Source organism: Dermacentor variabilis, chromosome 6 (assembly GCF_050947875.1).
Source record: "Dermacentor variabilis isolate Ectoservices chromosome 6, ASM5094787v1, whole genome shotgun sequence".
Taxonomy (NCBI): domain Eukaryota; kingdom Metazoa; phylum Arthropoda; class Arachnida; order Ixodida; family Ixodidae; genus Dermacentor; species Dermacentor variabilis.
In genome coordinates, this window is record NC_134573.1 from 7,256,190 (window position 1) to 7,269,340 (window position 13,151).

At 43.8% G+C, this 13,151-nt stretch overlaps 1 protein-coding gene across 2 annotated transcripts; it reads left to right on the forward strand.

The window, feature by feature from the left end:
- The first annotated feature begins 6,018 nt into the window (after positions 1 to 6,018).
- On the forward strand, positions 6,019 to 11,186 carry LOC142584598 (uncharacterized). Of its 2 annotated transcripts, XM_075694720.1 has the most exons (7): positions 6,019 to 6,168; positions 6,264 to 6,440; positions 8,960 to 9,001; positions 9,572 to 9,655; positions 9,752 to 9,833; positions 10,013 to 10,232; positions 10,327 to 11,186. In XM_075694720.1, exons 1-4 carry the CDS (start codon positions 6,055 to 6,057, stop codon positions 9,602 to 9,604), a joined length of 366 nt encoding a protein of 121 aa, XP_075550835.1. In that variant the 5' UTR covers positions 6,019 to 6,054; the 3' UTR covers positions 9,605 to 9,655; positions 9,752 to 9,833; positions 10,013 to 10,232; positions 10,327 to 11,186. The 2 variants fall into 2 exon arrangements, with proteins under 2 accessions (XP_075550835.1, XP_075550834.1); XM_075694719.1 differs by lacking the exons at positions 9,752 to 9,833; positions 10,013 to 10,232; positions 10,327 to 11,186 and having other exon boundaries at positions 8,960 to 9,619.
- The last annotated feature ends 1,965 nt before the right edge of the window (positions 11,187 to 13,151 follow it).

Here is a 13,151-nt window from a genome sequence, read left to right on the forward strand (position 1 = left end):
TTCCAATGGCGGCCTGTCCGGAGCCAGTGATTCTTAGTACCCTCTGCTGCGTCGCAGGTCTGACCGCCGCCGTGGTCAGTTGCTTCGCAGCTGCTGGGGACTGAGGGCCGGGGTTTAATTGTTGTGTTCATATAGGAGGTTGTGGCCAAGTACTGCACCAGGATGGCCAATCCTGCTCTGGTGAGGGAGTGCGTTACCGGTTCTGGTCACCGGGATCAGGCCACACTCCAGGCCTGTTTGTGCAATTTTATCAACACGCTATTTTTTTTAATCCGGTGGAAAATTGCCGGCACCGGGATTCGAACCACGGACCTCTTGCACGCGAGGCGGGAGTTCTACCTCTACGCCACCGCTGCACTCCAATCCGTCACTTTTATTTACAAAACCTCTTCTATAGCTCAGGTCGTGTCAGGGGTGCCGCAGGGCTCAGTTCTCGGGCCACTCTTATTCATCATATATGTTAACGACATTATTGAAGTAGCCAGAAACACACAAGTGAAAATACGTCTTTAGCAGATGATTGCGTGATCTATTCTAACTTTCGTACTCTTCGTGATAAAGAAGTGCTTAATAACGTATTTTCATCCTTTTCAGACTGGAGTAACACATGGCAGATGAGCATTAATTTCAGCAAAACTGTGGCAATGTATTTTACTAATAAGAAACAGCCCCTAAAATTTAAGTACAGCACACAAGGATACAATATTAACGAAGTTAACGAGTTCAAATACCTTGGACTTACTATCACAACTAACCTTAGTTGGCATAATCACATCAATATAGTCTGCTCTAAAGCGATGCGAAAATTAGGGTGCCTAAAACGAACTTTAAAACACGGCACGAAAGAGTGCAAGCTTACGGCCTATAAATCACTAATTAGACCTGTTTTAGAGTATGTTTCTGTAGTGTGGACGCCTTATCGCATAAAGGATATTTCCAAATTAGAATCCATACAGAAAAAAGCTGTTAGATTTATCTACGGCCGTAACGACCGCATGTTCTCACCGTCATCCAACGCACACGCTTTATCACTGGACCCATTGTCGTTTCGTCGCACGTGTGACCGTCTAATCCTGCTGCATAAAATCGTACACGGATGGACTAACATTGAAGCGCCTATCTCGCTAACCACACCTACTGCGCGAGTAAACCGACGTACTCACCCATTAAACATAGATCCCTTCGTTCCAAAAATAGATTGCTATAAGTTTTCTTTTTTTCCACACACTGTTGAATTATGGAATAACTTAGATGGTTCTCTGCGTTCATTGCTGACTAATAAATTTCAGAAAGAACTGCCTAACCATGTTGGTTGACATTTTGTGTTCATAAGTTATGTAACCCACCTCTGCTATGTCTCTAAATGAGATAGCAGTATTTGTAAATAAATAAAAAAAATAAAAGAATATACACCCTGGAGTTTCAGGTGCACAACAGCTGATTTGACTAAACATAGATCACGCTCGGGCCGGCACACTCTGGACGGATGGGTGGATGGATGTTATGAGCGTCCCCTTTCGAAAGGGGCGGTGGGTTGCGCCACCAAGCTTTTGCTATTATACTGCCTAATGTCCTACCTAAGTTAAACAACGAAAAAAATAAACACTATGAACTCCTACACCCAAATTTTCTGATCCCCTATTGCTAACTGTGCTTTTGTACGTCGCCGTTTTTTGTCGGTTCCCTACTTTTCGTCCCCCTATCCTCCAATCGCCTCTTACTAATGCCCACTGCGGACTTGTTTACTTTTCCACTGCTCCCGCTGAACCCAAGGGCTTCAAGGAGGTCAGTGGTGCCTAAATCGACCGCTGGGTAGACGTCTTCACATTCTAATAAAACATGCTCCCTAGTTTCCCTAGCTTTACCGCAGCAAGCACATGCTTCTTGTTCCTGCTTATATCTCGCTTTATAGGTGCGTGTTGTAAGGCATCCCGATCTCGCTTCGAAAAGTAATGAGCTTCCATTTGAGTTATCATAAATTGTTGCTTTCCTGATTTCGTTTTTTCCTCTTAGGTAGTTACTTATGGCAGGTTTCCTTTCCATTGCCGCCACCCATGAGGTTATTTCAGCCTCTCTGACTTTCCGCTCGACCGTCTTTGTTGATGTGTTGCCCACACACTTGCTGGTAAGCTTCCTAGTGTTTTTCCTCCACTGTGAATCAATGTTTTTCCTGTACAGATACCTGAACACTCTCCCAGCCCATTTACTTTCTTCCATATTCCTCAGGCGTTTTTCATACTCAATTTTACTGCGAGCTTCCCTTACTTCAAAACTAGTCCAGCCCATATCCCCTTGCACAGCTTCATTTATAGTCTTCCCGTGAGCGCCCAATGCGACGCGACCCACTGATCTTTGGTTCCCATCGAGTCCTGATTGTACCCCTGATTTAAAGAAAACAACGGCATGTACAAAAGTAAGTCCTGGAACCATTACACCTTTCCACATACCTCGGAGGACCTCGTACCCATTGTATCCCCATAGCGTTCTGTGCTTCCATTATGGCTGCATTTCTCTTCCCCTTCACTGTTATTCTTTTTCCTGTGTTTCCATATATCTATTGCCCTCGTTTATCCATACACCAAGGTATTTATATTCTGTTACCCGAGGTATTTCCTGGACCTGTATCTCCACTGTCTGTTCACTGTTTTCATTGAATAACACCTGATTTTCTAAAACTAAATTTAAAACTTAAATTGTTGCTTTCCTGTCCATAGATATTAGCCAGACGTTCCAAATCACTTTGCTTGTTAGCTAGCAACACAATGTCATCCGCATAAAATAAACCTGGGAGCTGCTGCTCTACTACTGTACCCGCCTGTTTGTATGAGAGATTAAACCCGGTATTACTTCCTTCTAGCGCCCTCTCCATCCTCACCATGTACACCATAAACAGCAGCGGGGATAAAGGGCACCCCTGTCTTAGTCCCTTGTTGATATGAACTTTCTCCTTGCTTCTCATCCCTTCCCAATTCAACGCAAACGGTATTTTCTAGGTAAATCTAGCTCTCTCAAAAGGTGTAGACAATAGTCACCGAAGCCTTCCCCTTTCAGAATATCCCACAATATGTTGCGGTCTACGTTGTCATAGGCTCCTGTAATGTCTAAAAAGGCCACATATATAACGGTCTGCTTTCTACTTTTGATATTTCAATACACTGAGTAAGAACAAATAAGTTATTATCTAAACGCCTACCTATTCTGGAGCCATTCTGAAGTTCTCCCAAAATGCCATTATTCTCTGCCCATGCTTGAAGCTTTAATTTGATTGCCTGCATTGCTAGCGTGTATATTACCGATGTAATGGTCAACTGTCTACACGAGTGAATTCTATCTTTCTCCCCCTTGCCTTTATAAATTAAATTCATTCTCCTTTGTCGCCAACTGTCTGGTACTCGTTCATCTTTTAAGTTTGTTCCACTGCTTTCACCATAGCTTCCTTACGTTTAGGTCCTAGTTCATTAATCAGCCTAACGGGAACCTCGTCTAGCCTTGTGGCTGTGCGCTTAGGAATTTTCTCTTCCGCTTTCTTCCAGTTGAAATTTGTAAGCATGGGCTCCTTTTCCACTTGGGTCTCTTTCATGCTCTTTTTTTCATCAAGTACAACCTCTTCATTGCCTTGGAAAGATTCGGCTGCTGCTTTTCGGATGTAATTTATTGCCGCTTCTCCTTCCAGTCTGTTTTCATCTTCGTCTAGGATATGTTGTTGTATTGTTGTTGACTTCCTGCCTAATAATTTATGCGGTTCCAAAATATTCTAGGTTCAGCCTTCTTTTTCTCACGTATTTCTGACAACCAACGTTCACTTTCACCTTTTAATTTTGTTTGCACCAGTATTTGAACCACAGACGTTTTCCCCCGGAATATTTCCCATATACTGGTTACTTCATCCTGTGGCAACTGCGCCTTCTTTGCCTGCCTGTGCTCTCGAGATGCTTTCTGTCGTTCTGCGATTGCTTCTCGTATGTCCCTGTTCCACCAGCTTTTCGGTTTCTTTGTTCCTTTCCAACGAACACGTTGTTTCTCTTTCCGTATTTCTGTCGTTATTACACTTAGAAGCTCACCATATTCCCACTCTTGGCCATTTGTCAATTTCTTCCTCGACTCTAGTGACTATATTTGCTATTTGTTCAGCATTCAAATTTGAACTGGCCATTTTGCGCTCCTTGCTCTCTCTCCCAACTACATATCCCATTTTTAAAATGATGCGTTTATGGTCACTCCATATGCTGCTATACCCTTCCACATCAATGCCCATTTCTCTCAACTTATCATGAATTCCTTCTGTCATCAGACAGTAATCAATGGTCGATTGCCGGATTCCCACTTCCCACATGATCTGCCCTTCACACTTAGGCCCTGTATTCACGATAACAAGGTTATGTTGCTCACAAAGGTCTAGCACTGACTTCCCGTTGTTGTCGGTATAGCCATCTAAATCCTGTATGTGGGCATTCATGTCACCTAATAGGACAATTTCAGCACCATTCCCGAAACGCTGAATATCAGCACTTATGCATTCCACTAACTCTTTATTCTTCTCTGTGCAATTATTTCCGGTCCACAAATACGTAACGCCCAGCAAAGTTTTTTCCCCACTCATTGTACCTGATAACCAAAGATGCTCTTGACATATTGAATTTACTGTTTTCCATTTGGCTCCCTGATGGATAAGCATTCCGACTCCTCCTTCCTTTCTTTCCGACTTAGTTTTGTTGCACCCTTCCCGATCATAATTCTCAATAACTGGCGGCTCTACTGAATCTCTAAGGTGCGTTTCTGTAACCGCATACACCCCTATTTGTACCCATTAACTGCTCCTCAATCTCTGCCTACTTTTCCTTTCTTCTGCCACCCTGCATGTTTATGTAGCCTATTGCATGTTGAGCTCTCTTTCTTGCTTTCCTCCTTTTCTTGCTATTGACGGCGATGCTCTTCTGAGGTTCCCCTGGGGACCTTCTTCATTACTATCTACTCTGGCCTCATGAGCACCCGCGGGCCTCCTAAAAAGCAACAGGGCGACCACCAATTCGCCAGCCCACTTTTTGTGCCAGCCTGTAATTGAAGTGAATCCCATCTCGTTTAATACCACCACACCTTCTCACTTCCCTGTTTACTTCGACAACCTCGAAGCTTTTCTCTCGGCTCATTTTCCATATTGCCTCATTAGCAGCCATTACGGCTCTTTGTACGTGACTGTCACATACAGGCACCTCTGGCACCGTGCACACCACGATCTGCACCGGAGGGGATACCTCGCGCAAGTCGTCCACCCCCTTCGCGAAGCGCTGGGCTAGTCGTGTCCCTTTCCTGTTCAGGACGTCATTTTGTCCACCTGCTCGTATGACGAGGTTGCGCCCGTGTGAATTTCCGCGAGCTTTTGTTTGCTCGCTCCATGACAGAACCCAGTGTCCGCCCTAGAAATGTCCCTACCGCCACTTTTTTATCGCCTTTCACCCTCTCCACAATTGCTTTTGAGCAACTAGCCATGTTTGAGTCGCCGGCGATAATCACCCTTTCCCTCTCTCCTACCTCTCCTTGCTTCCCTTAGTCCTTTTCCGCGTGATTCGAACTCTGCAAGGGGCATTGTCCTCTGGGCTCCTGCTTTTTCCGCGCGGCGGCCTCGAGGTACCTGCCTCTCTTTCCAGCTAACCCTTCATCACGCTGCGCGAATTCCACGTACCCTGGTGACACTCCCTCGCCTGTCGCAGCTTTCGAGGTGAAAGCGCCGACTAACTGCGGTGGTAAGTGCAAGTGATGCTTTCAAAATTATGTCGTCATGGGTCTGGCTCCCCAGACCGCTTGAATACGATCCTTCTTTGCACGATACCGGCACAGTCTGACGGCGATGAAATGGCTGTTGCCCACTGAATATGCCCTCGCTTTATTGGGACTTGGATATTTATACTTTTGACAATAAAGCCACGTGTCCGCGGAAATGCATCTATGCTGAATATTAAGGGTTACTAGCGTTTCTTGTTATATAGTTTTCCATATATAATGCAGTTAATGAAACATGTTTGTTGTTTTATACTCTTTGCAGCCACAAGGGAAGAGATGGCAAGAGAAACAAAAAACAAGACAGTGCCCATTCCACCGATCAGGCTGTCAGATGTGGAGGACTTGCCCCTCTCTGAAGAGGAGGTGGATGCTAAAAAGAACATAAGACAGGTACATGCATATTTTGCTTTGTCAATACAGAGTAAACACCAGACTACTAAGTTTTCAACAGTGTCACTAATCTCCAGTATTGTCATCCATTATAGCAGGACAAGGCCAAGCAGGCAAATCAGGCTGCATCAAGAAAGCAGCAGTACGAGGCTGTGCTCCGACAGCACATGGCACATGCCCTAAAGAATGTCGATGTTGCTAAGGAGGCCAAAGAGGTTGATGCACCTTTGCCCACACCTCGCACCTCCACCAAACAGTCAAGAGGGTCACAAGTATGTAGAAGAGAAACAAGTATCTTGCAGTGCCTGAAAGATCAACACAGCTGCGCAATGTTAACTTCTGACGTGCCTTTATTGTGCTGCGGGGTATTACTGCATTGATGGCATGCTAACTTGCAAACACCTCGTCCCGATATGCTAGAGGATCGAAGTGGCCATGCACGCAGTCTTTTTTTAAACTGATAGCAATGTGCCAGGGAACTGATTCACGCCATATTTTGCTTATGTTGTGTTTGCACTGCATTGTTAAAACCACATATTCACTGAGATGCACACATTTATGCTTTTGCGTACATATGCTACAAATGTAGGTTAAAACATCAGCAGAAAGTGACTTCGTTAAGTGTTGACTTATGCAAAAAGGTATAAAATAGAGGTGGGTGACTTTAGGTACACTTTGAGGAGCAATTGCTAATGCTTAAAAGCTGGCACATAAACCAGTACGGTAGTCCGTATGTGGCCCAACGTTGCATACCCTTTGGCACCCTATTTCTCTCTGCTGTAGCAAAGTTTGTGAAACAAATGGAATGACTGGTATCTGGAGGTTCTTGCCCACTTAATTATTTAAGTGCTCACAGTCTTGTGACTTGACATTTGTAATGGGTACCTGGTACCATAATTGTAAAGTACCATTGAGTCGCCGTCAACTTGTGGTGACAACATGAATGTGTAAATGCGAATAAGGGTAAATTGTTGGGCAACTTAGTAGAAGCACATGGTAATGTGTTATGCAGCATTAAAATCGTTTTACGGAAACAAAGACACTTTTTTTGCTTTTTTTATTCTAGAAAATCATTTGCACATTGCACAAACCTTCACCATTAAGAACTATTTTTATTGGCTTCTTTAAGCTTACCGCTGTTTTCCTGTGGCCTGAAGAATGTCATCTTACGACCTCATGTGCGGGAAACCTTGTTCTTTCTTACCTTCCGCTTTGGCTAGCATTAGTTTGTGCCCCTTGAGACAAGCTCACATGGCATGACCAAAATAAGAAAACTTGTTTCAGTACTCTTGCTTTGACAGAACATTTGAAATATATTCCCTTATCACCGATAAATCATTGGGCAATCAATGAGATTCTTAAAGCACTACGTCAGTACCAGAGATCAAAAGAATTTATGATAAGCAATAGTTCGATGCTGTACACTGCACCACATCATCTTTGAGTTCTGGAGCGCCACCACAGTCACACTTTCTTTTTTTGCATAACACATGCTATTTTAGTCGTTTTTCTAAAATAGGTTGTTTCAGCACTAAAGTGTCGCTTAAAGCACTAAAGTGACACTTAAAGGGACACTAAAATGAAAATGATTTATTCTGCATCAGTAAGTTACCGTTCTACAACAGCAATAACACCGCTCTTACAACGATAAGACGTTTGGGTAATCCAGAAAAAGCGCAAGAACGAAATACGGGTGGCGACGCCTACTTAAGTTCCCGCACCTGGGGGCTGTGACGTCTTGGATTTTGATGGCATCTTCTAGGGCCTACTAATTATATTTAGCGGTGCAGATTGACTACATTGTGTTCTAAAGGAACCAAATATTAACATGGCAAGTTTCGGGAACCTTTATTCAGCCAACGCGGCCCAAATGCGAAAACATACTTTGGAATCCCTGACGTCATGCTGACGTACCGGCGCTGGGGTTTCGGCGCGAAATTCAAATGCTGATACTTGGACCTTCATTTTCTCATCTAATAATCAAACTATCTTTTTTAAATGACTGCCTGCAGGGTTCTCAAACAATGCTTAATTAGTCTAAAGTGATTTATTGTTTCGCTTTAGTGTCCCTTTAAGTGCAATTTTGTTAAACAATACGCCAACAAATAGCAAAAACATCTTGGCACACTGAAAGTGATGTGTGAAACTACATGTTCAGCTTGAAAGTTATGATAAAACCATGGCCTGCAGAAAAAAATAATGTTGTCGCTAATGCTTTTTGTGGATGATAAATGCATCACTATAAACTGCGTGGAAGGTCCCCCTGCTACCCAGCTTAGCACGCACGTCTCTGCCAAATATCTTTCTTATTACAGTCACTTTGATCAAACTTTATGGGTATAAAGTTACTGCAATTTGAGAAAATTTGGCACTAACCTAGATACAATATAGGGAGCCCCAGCAATGCTGCTACTACTACCACAATCTTGGTGGATACCCCAATTTTGTTGTCGGAGTGTTTAAGTTGGAAAAAGTGTGTATGCACTTCATAATTTGTTTTTTTTTCTTGCACAGGTCAAAAGGAAGCTGTATGATGAAACCAGCGATTCAACAGACGATGAGTCGCTGCTTTCTTCAAAAGAGCTAGTAACTGCACGAAAAGATGTAAAATACTGGAAAATGCAGTGCCGCATTGAGCGGGAGCACAATGCATCATTGAAAAAAAAAACACATCTGTTTTTGGAAAATAACATTGGAATACAGCTGAACAATTTTAAGCATTGCTTCATTTTTATTGTAGTTGAGTGTATTATATGCTGTCTAACAATGACCACTTTTGATGTTTTCCTAGTTGCCCAAATACTTGACATGCAGAGAAGCGAGAGATGTGAAGGTAAGCAATCATAAATGCAGCACTGTCAGCTGTGAGGTACCTAATATCCTATATTATCAAGTGCTCATCAAAGTGTCACTTCTGAAGCTATGTTCCTGCAATATTTATTAAAACAACTTATATGCAGTTTTGTGGCAAGTTTGCAGGTGTATTTAACAAGCATTCTCTACGGAATACATTGTATTGGTGTAGCGAACTATTTTTGTTAAGTATTCTGATAAGAGAGAAGAGAAAACTTTGCACATGAGCATTATGGGAAATTGCAGCACGGACATTTGCATGGGATAACAGCAGTCAAGCTAAAGACCATGAATACATAGTGTTTTCCCAAACAGGCACATCAGCGCAGGTCAAAGTAACTCAAGTGTATACTTGCACGCAGAACTCAAACTTTTCATTGCACAGGTGTGAGCCAGCACAGACTGCAACAGCAGTTGTATTGCCACTGGCGCAACAGCTAGAGTCTCAAACGGCAACTGGCCGTAAGAGTTCTAAGTGTACCAGCAATATCACTCATTGCACATTTACGGTGATCAACTGCATATGCATCTCAAACTTTTTATTGTACAGGTGAGAGAGGACACAATTTCGAAGCACCACTAATGGCACCTGCTACGGAGCAGCCTAAGCGAGTGGCTACTTTTATCGAAGACGGTGAATGTACTTGCAACATAATTATTTGAACAAAAATTTGATGTGAACTTATTTTAATTATACTTATTATTGTCTGCTTCACATTTGCTGCTTTAGCACCAGGCTTGCCTGTGCCAGATGCCTTAGACGACACGGATGCCAGGACGGCAACTTATTTGTGACCACATCTGATGGACATGTGAGTATGGTTTTTGCTTACTTATACCACAAATTTATCGTCAGCACCCAATTCAAGTAAAACTTGTTCTTCAAGCTCTTCACATGGATGTGTTATAAGCAGCAGTTGTGTCTAGTGCTGTAATACTAGTTGACTCTGTATATAGCAATCAACACCTTTTTTTTTTCACTTTCTTCCAGTTCCACTTGTCTTGTGAAATTTTCGGCACGCCTGAGCAAGCGGAAAAACTGTTCAGAAATAAAAAGCCAAGCATCCTTGTGAGAGACACGGCCCAGGTGATCTGGGGCAATGAAGTATTGGCAAAAAGAAGTGTCAATGGCAGACTCGCACCAACAAAAAGTGGCAACAGTGAGCAGCCATCCAAGCAGCTGACGCCTGCAAAGGTGGAGGTTGTTTATGGTAGGTACTTGTTGCTTAAGGTCTGTTAAAGAGTATACATTACTCCAGCTGATCACTGTGATCATTTCCTTGAGATACATTATTTTGATTGTAGATTGTCTGCGGCACTGGGGCCAGGTACACAACCAGGACATCAGCGCTGTGGAGCGTGTTCTGCCAAGGACCCTCAGTGAAAGAATTCAAGATGTAAAAAGAAAACTTCGCCTTCCACACTGAGAAAGTGCTGTCAAGTACTAGAGTACCACTAAATATATTTAAATGTACATACATTGTGTTTTGACTGCTGGAGTTTAGTGCTCTATGCATATGGCTGAGTCGTTGCTCAAAACAACCAGCTATACGCCCTTATCCGTGGTAGAAAAGCTCTGTATGGAAGCGTGAAACATAATCGACCATGTGAAACGTTTTTTACAGTGAAGAACTGAGCTTGATTTAATTCTGTCTACCAGAAGGACATTTCCAGCTCGGTAGCTGAGACTAAGTGGAAATTGCTTCTATTTCAGCTGGAAACGGCTTCGATTCTAGTTAATACAGGAACCCTTTCAAGCTAGAATGAAAGCATTCTCTAGCTGAAACAGGGACACTTTCCAACTGGAATAGGAGCACTTTCCAGCTGGAAGAGGAGCAATTTCCAATGTCCAGTAAATTTTTCCTCAGTCGCCTGCCAGGTTTCATCGGAATCTGGCATGCCATAGAAAATTAAATTGTTACCCCATGACCTGTCGTCAAGATCATCCTGCCGTGATTGCTAAGTGGTGACTAGTGCGGAAAGTTCGTCTGTTTGAGTGTGAATGGTGGCAATATCCTGGATGAGTTCGTCTAACCTTTTACAGTTTTCCTCTAGCTCATCTAACCTAGCTGTTTTGAATCGCAGTAGTTTTGGTTTCAATGGATGTCTGTCCAGTTTTAATAGCTCTAACGTCAGCTGCCAATTCCGTTTGTGTTAGAACTATGCAGCGAACGGGTGTGTACGTCCTTTAGCAAACGAAAAATAACTTTTATCTGTTCAGTGGGATCGGAAGGTAAATATTCAATGTCTATATAAAAGGGCTTCCGAGCGGTTGGTTGTGGGCCCAGGGTTGCTCTCAACATCACACGCGCGCAACAACAAAAGGGTCATAGAGAAACATTCACAAAAAACTTTGGACAACACTTGTGGACACGGGAAAGGTAACAAGCAGACGTTTTTGCTCTGCTTAACATACAAAGGAAGGCTTGTATGCACCTGCATTGCAAACGGAAAGCAGTTCAGTGCTCTGTCAAAGATACTGTCCCTGTGTACACTGAAGCAGCTGTTGCAGGGTCGGCTTCTTGAGTATTGGGCTTATTTTATGTCTACTGCAGGACGAAGGCCTCTCCCTGCGATCTCCAATTACCCCTGTCCTGCGCCAATCGATTCCAGCTAGCGCCTGCGAATTTCCTAAGTTCATCGCTCCGCCTAGTCTTCTGCCATCCTCGACTGCCGAGGAAGCGGCCATCGCCCTAGCCATTATAGGCACTGAAGCCAACACGATTTTTAGCGACTCAAAGACAGCCGTTCGAAACTTTGCAAAAGGGAGGGTTCACAAACCCGCCAAAGAAATCCCACAACCGCAAAATTTCAACGCCAGACCCATTAGAATCATATGGGTTCCGGCCCACGTGTCGCATCCTGGGAATGAGGCAGCCCACAATTAGCCCGAGGTTTCGTCAACCGGGCAGCGGGTGAGCCGGTCCTGAGGTCGGCCAGAGAGACCTTGACCACCTACCACGAGATAACATTATATTATAGAAACAACAGAAGGACGCTCCAGCCGCCGGACAAAAGCCTTAATAAACATCAAGTGGCATGGCGGAAGCTACAAACTAACACCTTCCCCAACCCCTATATATACTCCAAGGCCTACCCAGGAGTCTACACCCCTGAATGTAAGCTCTGCGGGGTCACAAAGGCAGATTTAAAACACATTTTGATCGAATGCGACAGTCTAAAACCGAAAAGAGAATGGCAACTCTCTAACGAGCAAGAGTGGGAGGATGCGGTGTCCCGCTCGGACCCGGCGGTTCATCTGCAGGCCGTCAGCTGGGCTTCGGAAGTCGCCGACAGACAGGGCCTCACGACCATAACAGGTGGCACTAGAGGAACTGATCGGACGGCCACCTAACGCACCCTGGAAGCCGATTAAAGTCAACCAAATCCTTTCTGTTCCCGAAATAAAGTTGTTACCACCACCTGGTACCCATTCTGTAACCCTAATGGTCCAATGGTTATCTAACCTGTGCATTACTGACCTGCCCAGCTCCATTTTTTCTCTTAATGTCGATTAGAATATTGGCTATACCCGTTTGCACTCTGATAGAAACCGTCTCTTAACATTATGCCTAGCTTTCTTCGTTCCATCGCTCTTTGCGCGGTCCTTAACTTGGTCTCAAGCTTCTTTGTCAATCTCCAAGTCTCTGCCCCATATGTCACCTCCAGTAAAATGCACTGATTGTACACCTTCCTTTTCAATGATAATGGTAAGCTTCCAGTCAGGAGCTGACAATGTCTGCCGTATGCGATCCAACCCATTTTTATTCTATGAATTTCCTTCTCATGATGAGGGTTCCCTGTGATTAGTGGACCTAGGTAAACGTACTCCACAGACTCTAGAGGCTGACTGGCGATCCTGGACTCTTGTTCCCTTGCGAATCTATTCATCAATATCTTTGTCTTCATATTAATCTTCAACCCCTATTACACTCTCTCTATTAAAGTCCTCAGTCATTTGTTGTGACTCGTCTGCAATGTTGTTGAATAGAATAATGCCATCGGCAAACCGAAGGGTGCCGAGATATTCGCCGTCGATCCTTACTCCTAAGCCATACAGTCTTACCCCGTAACACACAGTCACGAGGCAAACTCTACAAGGTGCATTGGAGACACTTTGCTTATGTAGC

Coding starts and splice junctions, on each gene's coding strand:
- LOC142584598 (XM_075694719.1), top strand. CDS start 6,055: ATGGCAAGAGAAACAAAAAACAAGACAGTGCCCATTCCACCGATCAGG. Junction 6,169..6,263: donor CTAAAAAGAACATAAGACAG/GTACATGCATAT, acceptor CATCCATTATAG/CAGGACAAGGCCAAGCAGGC. Junction 6,441..8,959: donor AACAGTCAAGAGGGTCACAA/GTATGTAGAAGA, acceptor ATGTTTTCCTAG/TTGCCCAAATACTTGACATG.